This window comes from Camelus dromedarius, chromosome 8, assembly GCF_036321535.1.
Source record: "Camelus dromedarius isolate mCamDro1 chromosome 8, mCamDro1.pat, whole genome shotgun sequence".
NCBI lineage: Eukaryota > Metazoa > Chordata > Mammalia > Artiodactyla > Camelidae > Camelus > Camelus dromedarius.
Window position 1 is genome coordinate 58130744 of NC_087443.1, and position 16680 is coordinate 58147423.

Here is a 16680-nt window from a genome sequence, read left to right on the forward strand (position 1 = left end):
CTCGGCAAGCGGGAAGGCGGGGGTGGAGTTGTGCTTAGTGGTCGCCCGCCTGGCTTCCCCACTCTTTCCCGGGAAACTTCCCCAGTGACCATCCATTCCCGAAGTGCCTGGGGCCAGTCCTGGGCTGGCACCCAGCCCCCCCCATTCCGGGACCGGGTCGTCTCTCTCTCTCTCCCAGAGAGAACGCTCCCGAGCGCCCCCGAGTCGGCAGGATGCCGGGCAGAGGCCCAGCGGCCGGTGGAAGAGAAGCCGAGAAGGAGAAAGGGAGGGGGAGTGAGGAGCTCGCGGCAGGGGGAACAGCAGATTGCGCCGAGCCAATGGCAACGGCAGGACGAGGTGGCACCAAATTCCCTTCGGCCAATGACGCGCCAGAGTCTACAGAAGCCTATTAGCATTTCCCCAGGGGCAGGGGCAGAGGCTAGGGCTGCGGCGGCTGAGACGCGGTGTGTCTGCAGCATCCAGTTTTTGCGCCTCCAGCCCTCAGCACGCCTCGGCTCTCTGTCTCCTCCCCTCTCCCGCCCATGCGACTCTCCCACTGTGAGCCAACTCTGCGCACTTTGCCTCTTGTTGGCAGAGAATAAAAGGGGTCTGAGGAAATACGGGACACGGTCACCCACTGCCAGCTGTAGCCTTTAAATCCCCAACCTGGGGAGATCCACGCACAGCGGGTCCAGTCCGGACACCAATCCAGCGCGCACGGTGCAGCAAAGGGTTCCGAGAGTGGCGCCGAGGATCGCCGAGCACAAGAGGGCTCGGGAACTAGTCTACGCTCAGTCCGGGCTGCCCCGAACTCAGCTCCGCAGTCTCAGCCCTGGGAAAGTGATCCCGGTGTCCGAGAGCCCAGATGCCGGCCCACTTGCTGCAGGAGGAGGTGAGCTTCCAAGTAATGGCTCCCAGACCGCGGGTTCGCCGGCGCTGGTTGGGCTTCTAGGTGACTCGGTGAGGAGAGAGCTTAGATTCCCGCGGAGGACATAGCCATCTTTTGCGAGTTGTCCTACCGTCAATTTGTTGGGAATGTGAATTGCAAGTTGGGAACGTAGTTCCCCAACTGCTGTCTTTTAAGCTTTAAAGAAAAATCCGGTTGTGCCGGTATCTTTATGGATGTAGACTTGCGGGTTTTCCTTTGTGCGTCCGTAGGGATGCGAGTGTTTTACTCCTTCCTATTGCCCCTTCACCTTGAGGTTTCAACCTCCTCCCCAATCTCTCTACACAGTTCCTGGAGACTTAACCTCACTTCCATTTAGCATAGACCTTGCCCTCCGTTAATCTGGGTATTGGTGCAAGATCTGTGCCTATACTCCACCCTTCCCCAGCTTGCTGTGGGAGTGAAGTGGCTCCTACTATCTCCACGTGTCCTCTCCTCTCTCCTGACTCGCCACTTCCTCTCCCTTCCAGATCTCTAGCTCCTACACAACCACCACCACCATCACAGCGCCTCCCTCCAGGGTCCTGCAGAATGGAGGCGACAAGTTGGAGAAGACTCCCCTATACTTGGAAGAAGACATCCGCCCTGAAATGAAAGATGACATATATGACCCAAGCTACCAGGATAAGGAGGGCCCAAAGCCCAAGGTTGTGTATGTCTGGAGAAACATCATCCTCATGGGTCTGCTGCATTTGGGAGCCCTGTATGGGATCACATTGATCCCTACCTGCAAGTTCTACACCTTCTGCTGGGGTAAGAGGTTCCCTTGTCCTCCTGACCCAGTACCCCAGGTTCTCTCCACTCTTTTAATAAAGTAGGATCTTACATAAAAACACCAGCGCCTCCAGGACAGGCTTTCCCAGCCACTTCACTTTGGTGTCATGAGAGGCTGGGTGGGCTGGGAACAGAGCCTAGGGGGTTTGGGATGCAGGAGTGTCAGTTCTGGGGGTCCTTTAATTTAGGTGTTGGGGAGGGAACACTGAGACCATGTGCTGCAGGCTTTAAAGTGAGTAGACCTGTGCCAGAGAGTCTGCTTTCCCTGAAAGAGCTTTTCTGTTTCAGGTCATTTGCTTGACTGCTTATTCCAGCCCTGCCAGCCACGAAAGAATCAGGGACCCTGCCTAGAAGGCATGGGACCATGGGACTAGACCAGTGGCTTTAGGGGGTATATGCTGAACACAGTCATGGGATAGCAAGAGAAACTACTCAAGAAGAGAGTTAGTAGAAGAGGGAGAAAGAGAGAGGTGGTCATTCATGAAATGATTTTGCCCTGATCTGTGGCCCAATCAGGCTGCTTAGTTATCCAGAAAGATGAAGAAGGCTCCTGCATAACCCAGATTACCAAGATGGGTTGCTCTAGGACTCCACGTAGCTCTCCAGGGAACTGTACATGCCACTCAACAAAATGTTCTTGGCATGAAATAAGATTGAAGAAGTGTTTCGGGTCCCATTAGCCCCTCTCTCCTGATGCCATGAAGTGCCTCCTTGCCCGGGAAGGCCAGGCCAGACCAGAAAAGAAAGCCCTGAGCAGCCCTGGCCTTGAGGCTGCTGCAGTAGGGAGACAGTCTCCAATGTGTCCCTGATCTGCCTTAGCTCAGCTCTTTCAGGAATCCGTGGGCTTTGGCTGACAGCAGGGCCCTGCCCCCTGCACACACACATGCGCTCTGCAGGCATTTCCACCTCTGTCACCGTAAGTCTGACTTGGGAAGGGAGAGCAGGGAACTCTAAAGACCCAGGGGCCCCATACTGCCACTCCTTAAGGCGGGGTGGGCCAGAACTCCCTCTCCAGAAAACAACTTGAGGGTTTCTAGAGCAGTCTCAGGCATGGGCTGCTTGAAATTGGCTGCGCTCTTGGAGGGTGGTTAGTAGTAGAAGAGCTGGTAGGCCTACTTTCACCTGAGTCTTCCAGGACCTCTTTGGTCTAAAGATGGTAGATCTGGTCCGTGGAGCTTTGTCTTAGGAAATCCTCTTGATGCCACAGGCAGAGAAATGCATCTGGGTAGATCCGTTCTCTCAATTTTTCCAGGTACAAACTGGGGACAACAGTACTTTTTATTTTTTTAAGATTAGAAAGGGTGCTCCTTAAGTTACACATGGGTCATTTGGTGGGGCCGGCCAGGTGCAGGAAATCAGTTCATCTATAGACCAGGACAGGCTCTTATATTTGTGAGCGGAGGGGACATTTGTTCTCCAGCCCTTCTGAGAACCCAGCAGAACTTCAGTTGCAGCATAAGGAATCAAGAGCAGGGGCAAGGATTCCCCAGGGAGACTGTGGACTCCTCTCTCTACCCCTTCTGACCAATAGAGGAGTCTTCACAAAGTGTTTAGTCACTTCCAAGCCCTTTCCAGCCTCAGGAGTCCCAGTAGCCTCTTTAAGTCCAGAGTTTGGCCAGACTGGCTGCTTCGCTCTTCCCCATCGGCTGCTAGTGCAGGAGGCAGAATGTGAACCCAAAACCAGGGCTGTGCCTGCTACCTTTTCGGGGCCCTGCCCATGGGTGTGTGCTGTGCCTTTGGACAGAGAAACATGTCATGCAGAGACTGGTGACTTTTTTACTCCTGTCCCTGGGCCCTGCAGTGGATGGCTTAGCTGACGGAATGAGCAATTTGGTAAGGGATATGAGAACTTCTCTGCCTTAAGGAACAAGAGGGGTTGGGGGGAGGGTCAGAGGTCTCACCTTCAGAGTTCAGGAGCTTGACTTCACCTTTTCTTGTTTTATCCCTAAGGACAGTGTTAAATCAGCAAATGGTTGTGATTCCAGTATTTCTCATGACTGAGCAATTTTGAGTGTGTCTTGGAAGAGCCCTGAGGGAAGAGCAGCAGAGTTATCTCTGGCCCCTGAGGGGCCATGGGGCAAAACTTCTCCAGTCTCTTATGGCTATAGCTATGAGGTTTTGCTTAACTATCAATCTGGACTTTAATAGAGAATGAATTTCCAACTGACACAAGGCCTTCTATTAGATAGGCTTAGAGGGGCTGATAGAAGAAGGCACCAGAGGTCTTGCGTGCTTTTCCCAATTCCTCTGTTCATGCTAGGATCTTCTGTACTTTCTGAGTCAACTTGCCAGGGTCTTCTGCAGCATGGAACAACCCCAGTAGCTTCCTTGGTTCTGAGCTGAGTGCTTCTTCTTTTGTGCCAAAGACATTTTTCTTCGCCCTTGGTTATTGGCAGGCTTTGGCTCAGCTGTCATTTATCCAGGTACAAATGCAGGCAAAGGCTGCATCGGAGGCCAGCAAACCACCTGGGGCCCTAATCCAGTCCAGAGGGGCTACAGGTAGAACTTTCATTGAGACGGACTCTGGCTCCATGGCTATCTTCCCGATCCTGTAGGGGGAACAGGATGGGGTAGAGGAAGATGGGCAGGGTGGGGGCTTGTTTAGGAAACTGGTATCTGTGGCTGGTGAAGAACACAGGACAGTTTGTTGCAATGTGTGGTGTCTCCAACAGCAACTAAGTTCAGTGGCCACTGAGGATCCATTGTTTCTAGCTGCTTCCCTAGGAATGAAACATTGTCAACAGTCACTGCTCTACCAAGGCCCCAGCCTCTGCCTGCTGGAGCTACTGAACAGGGGAAGGTGGGTACACCCAGCTATTCACTTCCCAGTTAGAGACTATCTGGCGCCCCCGGGGCTGCAGGCCTCCGGGAAGGTGAGGCAAGACAGCCTTGGGGTGCTCCACCCACAGCTTTGAGCCTGTCCCATTGTCTAGAATTAGCCTTGACGGAGGGTGTATGGGTGAAGGAAGGACCTGGCAAAAGAGAGATGCGGGAACTGTGTGCATATCTTGGGGAGGTGGATGGTATACATACTCATGCCAGAGTTCAGGAACACGAACTGCTTGTTAACAGAAAACCTTGTTTCACACCATGGCTCCAATTCTTACTAGCTGTGTGACCATGGATAAACACTTAACCTCTCTGAGCATGTATTTCTTCAACTGCAAGGTAAGGCTCTTAAACCCCATTCAGGGTATCCAGTGAATCTGGGAATATAAAATCTTTGGTGAGGCTTAAGACACTGTGCAGATATGACTTAAGTGCAGGGTGAATTTTCCCCTTCTATGCCTGCTAAAAGATTGAAATGCTTTTGTACCAGTGGGTCAGTAGCCCTAGTCCTAAGCCCCCTTAAAGTCCCCTAGAATCTAGGGTCCCCCAAATTGTTGGTGCCCAAACCATACTGTCTGCTAAATATTTTAATACTACCCTTGCTTATGGGTCTTAAGCTCTGTAGGAGTGGTCTGTGGTCCAAAAAATGTTGGAGAAGGTGAGCTGAAGGTCAGAGGAGATGAGACCTGGGATAACATCCCTCATGACTGAGAAGGACAAGTGGCTGGTGGCGGCGGGGAGGGGTGAGAGCTCTCTTCTCCATCCTGCCTTTCTGAAGTTCCTGGAACTCCTAAGCTTATTCCAGCTCCTAGGTTGGGAGGATGGGAGGTGATGGTATTTTTCAAGTGGTAAAATCAAAGAGGCCCAAGAGATCAGGGTATCCATCAAGTTCAGGGTAAAGCAGGGTCTTACCAGAAGCCTGAGATTAGAACACACAGACTCTGACCTGGGGAGAACATCATGAAAATGCTTTCCCAAATTAGTGACTCCCACTCTGTCTTCTCCCGGCAGTGCTTTTCTACTATATAATAAGTGCCCTGGGCATAACAGCAGGAGCTCATCGCCTGTGGAGTCACCGATCTTATAAAGCTCGGCTGCCGTTGCGGGTCTTCCTGATCATTGCCAACACCATGGCATTCCAGGTAAGAAGCCAGCTGTGCTCAGCTCTTCTTTCCTCACTCTGTCGACGAGGGCAGAATGGTGGCGATCGGTGCCTAGAGAGGAGCAGCACCTGGAGAGCCACTTCACTTTCCTCTCTCCTTACGGTCACCTCAAGTCCAGGCTCAGTCCTCACAGCCATAAAACATGAGCATATTTCTGAGTCGCTGGAAAAGGGAAATAGGAGATAAAGAGGAAGTACTCGCAGTGTATTGGATCGTTTTTGATGCCCTGTTACCGCGCAGTTTGGCTGTTGTGGAAGTGCTTGAGGTAGGGACTGACCCTGGTTTCCTGGGCATACATTGGACAATAAGTTCACTCTTTTAGGTGAATGTCTTATTTCACCACAGTGGGGTTGAAGTTAATGTTTCACACATTCATGAACTCTGTTGTTTTCAGGTAAGAAGAACATACACTCATAGTGCTGCGTATGTGCCTGGCACTATTCTAAGCCCCTGACGTAGATTACTCCATTAAATCCTCACAGCCATCTTAGGAGGTAGATACTATTATTATTCCCATTTCACAGATGGGGAAATAGTGTCACTGAGCATTTAGGTAGACCAACATTATAGTCCTATGTTGGGCTGCCAGGCTGCCTAAGTCAAGCATTGAGGTTTGTTGAAGCAGAAAGTTTGTAACAGATAGAATGAAGGGATTTGGAGGGTGAGAACTCACAGTTATTCAGCAGCAGCAATGAGCAAAGGATGACGTGTAGTGTGGGGCTTAGCTTGAAGCAAGAGGAAAAAAGAAGGAAATTGGTCCCCTTCGTCATGGCAATATCCCACAGTCACATGATCACCTCGGCCATAGGGCTTTACACTTTTTGATGTTGTCCCTGTAGGGCAACAAGGAGGAAGATATTGGAACCCTCTCTAAGGGATACAAAGGGCCCCAGAGGAGCCCAGAGCTCCTTCGGAAATGTCAAATCATGATTTATGTGTCTGGCCTTGTTAAGTTGTATGAGCTGTCTCTTGCCAAGGCATCAGAATGGAGCTGGCCATAGCTTCAGCCACTGACTGGGACGCTTGGTCACAAGGCTGCCTGCCTCTTATTCTCCACGCCCAGGGAATTAGGCAGCCCACGAAGACCTCTGCCACGATTTCTTGCTTGAAGAATTGCAGTGTTCTCTCCTGATGAAACTCTCTGAGCTCTGTCTGATCTACCTCCATTCTGCCCACCATGTAACCCTCAAGCAGCAGCCCTATTCAAATGCCCCTGAGGCTTTAAGTTGCTTTTCCACCTAAGCTTCAGCGGCAAGTTGGGGGAAGAGAGGAGGCAACTCTATAACTCCTCCTTTGGAGCCTCGATTCCTGGGTGTTCTGTGAGGCTGGGCTGAGCCCTGGGCTCTTGAAGACACCTCACGTGGGCATCCCCTGAGAGGGTGTCTCTCCTCAAGCCTCATTCCTCTTCTCTGTCCCTCCAGAATGACGTTTTTGAATGGGCCCGAGACCACCGCGCCCACCACAAGTTTTCGGAAACAGATGCTGATCCCCACAATTCCCGACGAGGCTTTTTCTTCTCGCACGTGGGTTGGCTGCTTGTGCGCAAACACCCCGCTGTCAAAGAGAAAGGTGGTTTGCTAGACTTGTCTGACCTAAAAGCCGAGAAGCTGGTGATGTTCCAGAGGAGGTGAGTGGCGCCATGATGGAGATGGGCACCTGGCATTCGGGGGACCCCTTTTTACTCCTACAACAACAATAAGCTGAGAAACTGAGTTTAAAACCCTAATTTTTAACAGCCCAAGGGCCCACAGCCTTAGACTGTTGTTGTTTCTTTCTCTCTGAGCTTTCTTAATTAAACCAATTAAATTCAACAAATGTTTGTTGACCTAGGACAATGATGGATACAAAGCTGAATGTTGTCATAGTCTTTACATTTGAGGAGTTTGCAGCCCATGGGGGAGAGGAGAGACAAGCCAAGGGTCCAAATACCTTTGATAGGTGGCAAAATATTTTCTATACCCATGAGAGTCACCAAGGGGAGGGAGATCGTGGAGTGGGGAACATCAGGGAAGGGTTTGTGAAGAAAGTAGCTTTGGAATCCACTGATGGGGAGAGATTTTCACAGGTGTGTGGGGGCGGGGGGGAGGGACAGAGCAAACAAAGAATGAGCTGAAGTGGGAAGCATGTTCCAGCAACAGAGTCCTTTTGCTTGAAGTACAGGGTGTGGTAGGAAATAAGACTAGAGAGACCAATACCATTCTTGCGGAGTTTTCAAAGCAGGCAGGGCTTAACTGAACCCAGGCAGTAGGAAACCATGGAAAGGTTTTTGAGCCAGAATGTCGCATGGTCAGAGGTGTGCTTTAGAAAGGTGACTCTCGGAATAGGTGAGAGAAGCCATTGAGCCACTGAGGTGAGAAGCGGGGTGACAAGTCAGGAAAATGGGGATTGGTGCCGGGGAAGTGGAAGGAAGAATGGAGAGGAGTTGGAGGCAGGGAATGCTAATGATATGAGCGGATCAGACTTGACTGCTGAAGAGATGCAGGCAATCAGTCCCTTGGGAGTCAGTGGCCTGCTCTCCATTTGGGGGAATGGGACAGGGCCTCCAGAGGGACAGGCCTGCAGACGTCCAGGACACTCAGTGTGCCTTGCTGAGGGAAAAGAAGAGGACAGCTTAGAGGGTGGCTAGCAGGAAATGGAGGCAAGATACTACACATAGATTCTGCACAGAGCACTGACAGACAGGAAGGAGCCCAAAGGCAGAATGGGAAAACCTGGGAAGGAGAACTCAGTACATTAGTCTATAATTTGGACCTCACCTCTTTAACCAATAGGGTATTATGCTGCAGTTAAAAAAAAAGAGCGATAGATTTAGAGTCAGGAGACAAAGCATTCCAATCCTTGCTCCACCGGTTCCTGGTGGCATGACCCTAGAAAAGTCATTGACCCTCATGACCTCATCTGAAAAGTATGATAATTCTCAAAAGATTTCCCACCCCATTCCCTCTTGCTCTGTTTCCTGCCACATTGTACTCACCAGTGTAGAAGGAAGGAGACAGCCCAACCCTGTGAGAGTGGAAAATCAGGTAGGTTTTCAGAGTCCTGTCTCTGCTGACCAGGCGTGTGATCTCTCCATGTAGGTACTATAAACCCGGCATCCTGCTGATGTGCTTCATCATGCCCACACTCGTGCCCTGGTATTTCTGGGGTGAAACTTTTCAACACAGCCTGTACCTTGCCACTTTCCTTCGTTACGCCGTTGTGCTCAATGTCACCTGGCTGGTGAACAGTGCTGCTCACCTGTACGGATATCGCCCTTACGACAAGACTATTAACCCCCGAGAGAATATCCTGGTTTCACTGGGAGCTGTGGGTAAGTCTGCAGTCCACAGCAAGAACACATCAAGTGGTCTGTTGGGTGGGATATTAGGCTAGGAGTGAGAAAAACCAGTTTAGCCTGTTTTATGACCCCTCTCTAGCTGTATTTCCACCATAAAACTAAGGGGCATATTAGAAAATCCTTGAGGGTGAGATAAGTCCTATGTAAAGAGAAAAGGGTAAAAAAATAGCAATGCCTTTGATTCCAGGTTCCCAAATAACCCCCAGATGTTGTGTGTGATGAGCTCCTTTGAGTTGTCCTTTTTCCAGTCATCTCTGGGCTGGGTGGTGGTCTTGCTTGGGGTAGGGAATACATATAAGTAGACCAGGAGGATCATCTGGGTGGCTGGTAAGCCTAGTGTTTTATATTTCGACATGCTGGACAACATGTAGAACAAACACTTGTCATTTAATCCAATAAGCTTCTCTTTCATCACCTTGCTCTATTTATGCCTTATTGCTTGGTGATGCCAGTCTGAGGGTCATCAAACCAACTGCTTGTGGCCCTTTATCACCACCTACCACTCTCATCTCTTATCCTTTATTTTTCTGTCTTCTGCTGCTATTTTGTTCTGGGAACTCTTTCCCCTCAGCATGGCTTAGGAAACTCCTGATAAAGCCATTCATTTGATCACAACTCAAGTTCACTGATCTAATGCCGACTATTCAAGAATTTATTTCTATCATTCCAGTTCCAGTGGCCAGAGCTGAAGACAACAGGGTTCTACCATCTGTCTGCACTTTTTTTCTGCTTCTCTTTTGAACTAAATATAGATCTTGACTAAGGCCTGGAGTCAGTTTTCCTTATGCAAACCCCACAGCCTCTTCCACACTAGTGATCAGTGCTGTTGGTCATCCAGCATATCTAGGCAACCTCCCCGCACCACACATTTATGTGCACCATGGCCTGGCATTCACTTTTTTCTCTAAAATCTTCCTTTATATTCTCAACTCGGACCATCTTTTTTTTACTCTCTGTACTAAAGGCATTTTTTCCCCCCATCTCCTTTTAACCTTTATGCATCTTCCCTTCCTTTCAGGGACCTTCCACCTTTGTGCATGTTCTTATTCTGAACCATGTTAGAAATCAATCATAGAGTCTATTTTCACAGAAAATTTATAAACACTCTAGAAGTTTCTGGAATGAGATTGGTCTTTAACTGCAAATGGATCTTCCCCAATCCCGACCTCTTTATGACCGTCCATTCAAAGTGACTGCCAGTATCTTCCTTTGTCTCAGTTATCAATCGTTCCCCCATACCTGTGGTTCTCCCCCTTATCGCCTCACCCTCTGTTCTCTGGTAGCTGGCTTCTCTGCCATTCGAATCTTTTTCTTCTTGAATTACCTCCCCCAAGTCACACGCACATCTTCTCTCTGCCAAAGCTGACCTCCCCCCTTGATCCTCTCTTGGGCTGTATCTCACTGCCCCAGTTGCAAAGTCTTATCCTTCCACCCACTCTCTTTTTTATCTCTACCTCCCTTCTCTTTTTTTCTCCTTTGGCAACAAGTGTGTGTCTGATTCTGTTTTAAGCTTGATGAGTACCGGCCTGGCTAGTGCCTAAAGAGAGCCTAGCTGCAAAGTCAGTTATGAAAATGAGCAATCCTCCTTCGGTACCTTTAGCCTTAGGGTCCTCTCACCCTCCTACTGAGTTCACTGCTCTCCTGGGGCCCTTTCATCTTCAAAGGGCTGGACTTGCTCCTTTACTAGCTATTCTCCACCCGACTTTACCCCAACCTTATAAGGGCTGGTATTGTTATTGTTGAAGGGGGTTCAGAAAGAAGATCCTGCCAAATGTTGGAGAACTCTCTGTCTGTGGAGTTTCCACGATTCTACCCTTTACAAAAATTATCCTGAATCGAGAATTTCTTTGATTTTCCTCTGTCCATCCAAGTGAACTGCTCATTTCAGGTTGTTCGAGGTTGGAGGGAATACCTAAGCCTTTTGATTCTTGTTCCCTCTGAGATCTTCTGTTTTATCGACATCACCTCTGCACCAGGGTTAAAGTTAAAAGAATTAGAAGCCAGAACAATCCACTCTGAATCAGGCCCCTGGGCTGGGCCTACTTTCTTCTGACTTTTGATTGTTGCTGCCTAATTCTGTTGGTACCTTCCATGCCTAGAGATAGTACCAGTGCAGTGGGGAAAGGTGTACTCCTTTTTCACCTTTGTAAAAAACATAGCAAAAGTTCTTCATTCTGGGCTCTCTCCTCTCCCCACCCTAACACTTGCACATACAATGGAGAGCCTTGAGGGTGTCAGACCGATATTTAGTGAAGCTCTGAAACTGTCCCATCTAAAATCCATTCTCAGCAACAGCAGTTTCTTTCTAGTCCTCTCTCCAGTCATCTCTCCTCAGGGAAATGGGCAGTCCTCCTCCCACAGAGGCTCCCAGAGAGCTATGGCAACCAGCATCTCCCCTGTCATTTCTTAAGATGCTTCTGAGGGGATCTGTTTGGTTCAGAGTTGAAAAGACTAGGGGGGAGGATATAGCTCAAGTGGTGGAGCACATGCTTAGCATGCATGAGGTCCTGGGTTCAGTCCCCAGTGCCTCCTCCAAAGATAAATAAATAAAGGTACCACCCCCCCAAAAAAAGTTAGGAAAAACTATGTTCATTCATTCATTCATTCCACAACAGCCAATTTCTACTAAGTCTGAGGTACTCTGCTAGGTAATCAGTCTGCCAAGATCAGGAAATCAGCAATCTACAGTGTAGCTCCTTAATTTTCTCCACTTTTGTTCCAGGTGAGGGCTTCCACAACTACCACCACTCCTTTCCCTATGACTACTCTGCCAGTGAGTACCGCTGGCACATCAACCCAACCACGTTCTTCATCGATTGCATGGCTGCCCTTGGTCTGGCTTATGACCGGAAGAAAGTATCCAAGGCTGCCATCTTGGCCAGGGTTAAAAGAACTGGAGACGGAAGCTACAAGAGTGGCTGAGTTTGGGGTCCCTCGGGCTCCTCTTCCAAAAGCCAGCTGGGCAGAGGTTTAATGTTCTGTTTATTAACTACTGAATAATGCTACCAGGATGCTAAAGATGATGATGTTAACCCATTCCAGTACAGTATTCTTTTAAAATTTCTTTTAAAATTGAGAGCCAACAAGTCTGCCTTCATGATGCTAAGCTAATATTCTTATTTCTTCTCTTCTCTTCTCTCTCTTCTAGTCCTATTTTCCTTCTCTTTGCTTTGTTCCTATCACCTTCTTTCTGTCTCTCCCCCCCACCCCCATTGCCTCCCAGGCAAGCAGCTGGTCAGTCATTGGTGGGTTTCCAGCTTCCAAAGCCTAGACAGTCTTCCTTGAGTCCAAAGGATAACTCTTTCCTGGAGCTGTCCTGAGCTTTAAGGTGGGTGGCTCAAGCTAGAGATATGACATCTTCTGGGAAGGCCCCTGTTAATTATCTTCAGCCTAGGCTTTTTCTAGATGAAATGGAAAAATAACTGTATTTTGGCACAGCTTTGAAAGCAGGTAAATTTTCAGGGGAGAGAGTTAGCATTCATGGTATGATGGATACGTGAGGATGAGGTGAGGTAGGAAACAAGGCATGAAGCTCCTGTTATGACCAGACACCCAGCTGCCTGCCCAGTGAGAGCTTCAAGCCCCACCACACAGCACGCCGCCTTTCTCCCCTGACTCTGCCCAGGGAACGGCCGTAGAGCTCAGCAATGCTCAAACTCAAAAGCAAATCTCAACGTCCCAGTATACTTTAGGCTGCAGATAAAGAAGTATTTAGTTTTTGGTAAAAGTGGTCTCTGCTGGGGAAGAATCTTTTTCTTCTTCTTCTTAAATGGTAGGAAGATTTCTTATTCCATATAACAAGAAATCTTCAGCTTGGCTGTTTCCAGAATTGATGAATGCGGCAGCTTATGGAATCGTCACAATTCTTTCATCTTTCTGCTTTGCCATCTTGGGGCTGTTGGTCAACTCCCCTCATAGTAATAAGGTGGCTGCAGCATTTTGAGATAGCCAAAGAAGGGATGCTTTGGTGGGACAGTGGTGAACACATATGCCTTCCAAAAAAGAGGATTTTAGGCAGTGGAATTGGGTCAAACATAACGATATATACACACACACACACACATACACACACACACACACACACACGTACTTTGCTTGGAATATTAAAATCATTCACTTGGAGTATTTTCCTCTAAAGGAGAGGGAGGCTTTGAAGATGAAGAAGAATTAGGTGATCTGTCTGCTTTCCTCTCACTGCTGGACAGGAGATGGAGAGGTTGAGGGGCAGGGTCTGTAGGCAGTTTCTAAGAGACAACATTACAAGAGAAGGGCTCTGAGAACACATGTTGCTGGGGGATTCAGAAGGTTACTGAGTAAGGTGTTGGGTGCCCTAATACGGAAGCTGGCTGGTTATACAAACAAGTTAGATGTTGGGCCCATTCATTCATTCCAGTTTCCCTCGGAATGAGTGAAAACTAGAAGGCTTCTCCCTACGGTGTCAAACCCTTTCACCCTTTCCTTCTGTTAACTCCTAGCCTAAAGTATAGGACTGCCTGGGGGGTGAGGTGGGAATCTCTTAACTACCCCGACTATTGATTCCTGCCCTATCTGTCCATTTTCTCCTGCCAGTTCTATCTCCTCCCTGATGTTTTCTTCTTTCTCTGGACAGGCACGCCTCCTTTGTGTGTTTTCAGAGGCAGCTCCCTCTCCTACAGACAGAATGCTCAGGGTCACTGAACCACTGTTTCTCTTTATAAAGTTGAGCTAGCTGCCACTTTCACTTGGCCTCCAGAGTCTCCACCTACACCCTTGTGCTCCTCGGCCACACTAATAACTCAAGACAAGGCTGGCAGATCCTGCTAGAAACATCCCGAGCACAGGCATTCTCTCTCATGAGGCACAGCCAAGCCAAATGCTCGTGTTGTGTCAGTGAGCCAGCCACGGAGCAAAAGAGGGTTTGTTTTCAGTCTCCTCTGTCTGGGTCAAACCAGAGAGCATGCTGGGTGCCTCTGCTCACTCGGTAGGCCTGCCCAACCTGAGTCAATGCTCCCAGCTGATGGGTGCGATGCTTGCAGAGTTAGGAGGAGCCTAGTCTTCACTGGGAAGCACAAAAAGCAAAGGTAAAGTTCCAAAGTGCCTCACTCCAGAGGAGGCCCCGTGCCCCGGAGCCAGGGTATACGGCAAAGCTTTGGCTGAGAATTGAGATCTGAGAGGCCATGAACTTTACTGAACTCTCTGTTTGACAAACTAACCAGCCCTCCCCACAACATAGCCTAGGGCAGACAATAGTATAGAAGAGGTCTGAGAAAAACAAGATCAGTGTTTCGAGTACCTTGGACCACTCCTGTCCCTGTAACCTTAGTTGTCAATGCAGCAGCCTGGCTTTACTCTCTTAAGATTGGAAATGTACAGTACCAAACATTCTGTCCATGGTTGAGCCCCAGTGATGGAAGGGAGGAGGGCATTTCTTCCTATATCAATTGAATAGATTTCTAATTGATGATCAAAGACAACTTTACCCTTCTCTTCTGATTGTGTTGATGGATCTGATCCATACCACAACTCTACGCAAGGCTGGATGGGCTCATCAGGCCGAAGGCCCCAGTGTGTATGTGGACATGTAGGTGGGGCGAGGGGGTGTCTGCTGAGTAAGGAATCCTTTTTTCAAGATTCTAAAGCTGAATTCAAATGACGCATTAATGACCCAGAAACTCAGATCTGATGGAGTGTGAATTTCTAACAGTCCTTGCTTTGTAGGCATGCTGACAACTTATCAGGGTGCCTTACATCTTTTCTTATCAGTGTTGCGTCAGAGCCTGCTCTTGCCCCCTCCTTTCTCCCTCTGTGGAGGTCCTTTGCACCTGAGAGCCTGCAGAAGTGGCTGGGAGAAAGGGGGGCCTGACTGGAGAATGATCAGTATAGCTATTTGCAGGATTCCCTTCTGGAAACTTCTGTAGGGCTGTTTTTATTAAAAGTGCCCGCATTTGATGGAGGGTGGAAGGAATCTGAATGTATTTGGTTTATAATTTCTTTTTTTTAGATTAAAAGATGGTTATAGCATTTAAAATGGAAACTTTTTTCTCCTGGTTAGCTAGTATCCTGAGTGTATTCTCTGTAAGTGTAGCTCAAATGGGTCAGCGTGAAAAGTTAAAGAAAGCACCATGTCAATGTTAATGCAGTTGGTTATGGCCAGGGCCTCTCCTACCACTGTGCCACTGACTTGCTGTGTGACTCTGGGCAAGTCATTTAACTATAATGTGCCTCAGTTTTCCTTCTGTTAAAATGGAATAATAATACTGACCTACCTCAAAGGGCAGTTTTGAGGCGTGACTAATGCTTTTTATAAAGCATTTTGGGATCCTTCAGCAGAGGAATTCTCTTATGTCCTGAGTATTTTTATAGTAGCAGTATCCACCATGAACCATGTCCACCATGAACCATGTGTCCTGGATGCTATCCTCAATCCATATGGTTCTCTCTGAGTGATGGAATATAAACCCGTTAGATAAGTGGTGGATAACTAGCCAGACAAAAGTTGAGACTGCAAACTCATTGCCATGGAAACATACACAGGATATCTTTTCCTTGATTGGGTGGGATTTTTCCCTTTTTATGTGGGATAGTAGTTATCTGTGATCTAAGAATAATTTTGGAATAATTTCGGAATAATTTCTATTAATATCAACTCTGAAGCTAGTAGTACTGATCTGAGATTGTGTTTGTTCATAATAAAAGTGAAGTGAATCTGATTGCCCTGCCTGTGTCTGGGAGTTTTTTGGGCTGCAATTCAAAGTCTCTTGGGACTTAACCTACCACCCTATTTATGTCCTGCTCCTGTACCTTTAAGAGTGAAAAAGAAGCAGAAGCTGCAATGGTTGACTCATGCCCCAGTAACCGGCCCTGCCCTCCCTGCCTTTCCTAGGGGTAACTCTAGGTTAAACTCAGCCTTGGCGCAGGAAACCAGGAGTCTGCTGCCATTAGAGCAAACACATTAACTGCCAGCTGGCACTTTGGACCTAGGTTTCCCCAGGTCTCTGTGTGTGTCCCATAGTCATATGGCCCCAAAATAAAGATACTGAGCGAGGAAGAGAGCAGCAGGAGCCACACTCTGGAGAGCAGTGCTTTACCTTGCAACCCAGGCTGGGCCCGTCCAGGTCGTTCTTCTAAAATGTATTTCCTCCTGGGGGTTGGGAGGGTGGGGTCGGGTGGGGGGCGAGGAGGGGAGTAGCTTCCTGAAATTGCTGATTAACAACAGCAGGCAGAAAGGAAAAACAATCTGAGGGAAGGCTTGTAAATTCCTGAAACAGAGAGGGCTTCAGGATCATTAGGTAGGAAAGGCTTTAGCTTTACCTACTTTATCTGAGAAACTTTGCGTGGGAAAGAAAAAGACTTTTTACAGTTTGAAGAAGCACCATCCTCTAACAGGAGCCACCTGGACAATAACTAGGCTTTTTAAACATTCCCCAGAACCAATCCCCCTCATTTTCTAATTTAAGGCTGTCCTCACCTTGGACAAGGAGCAAGGCTCCCTCAGTGATTCTAAGCATCTAAAATCAAGTCCATATTCATTGAGGCCTTACCAGACCTCAATAACTTAACTTGACAGTGACACTTCCTTAATATCTGGTTTCCCACCTCTTTCCCTCTGTTTTGTTTGAAATGTTCAGGTTGGACCATTTTTTCTGTTATTCTATAATTGTACTGTTCCTTCC

General features: G+C 48.3%; 1 protein-coding gene across 1 annotated transcript; it reads left to right on the plus strand.

Moving 5' to 3' along the window:
- The first annotated feature begins 398 nt into the window (after positions 1 to 398).
- On the plus strand, positions 399 to 15717 carry SCD (stearoyl-CoA desaturase). Its single transcript, XM_010974437.3, has 6 exons — positions 399 to 871; positions 1396 to 1678; positions 5540 to 5670; positions 7113 to 7318; positions 8769 to 9001; positions 11751 to 15717. The coding sequence occupies exons 1-6, from the start codon at positions 845 to 847 to the stop codon at positions 11948 to 11950; spliced, it is 1080 nt and encodes a 359-aa protein (XP_010972739.1). The 5' UTR covers positions 399 to 844; the 3' UTR covers positions 11951 to 15717.
- Positions 15718 to 16680: the final 963 nt, after the last annotated feature.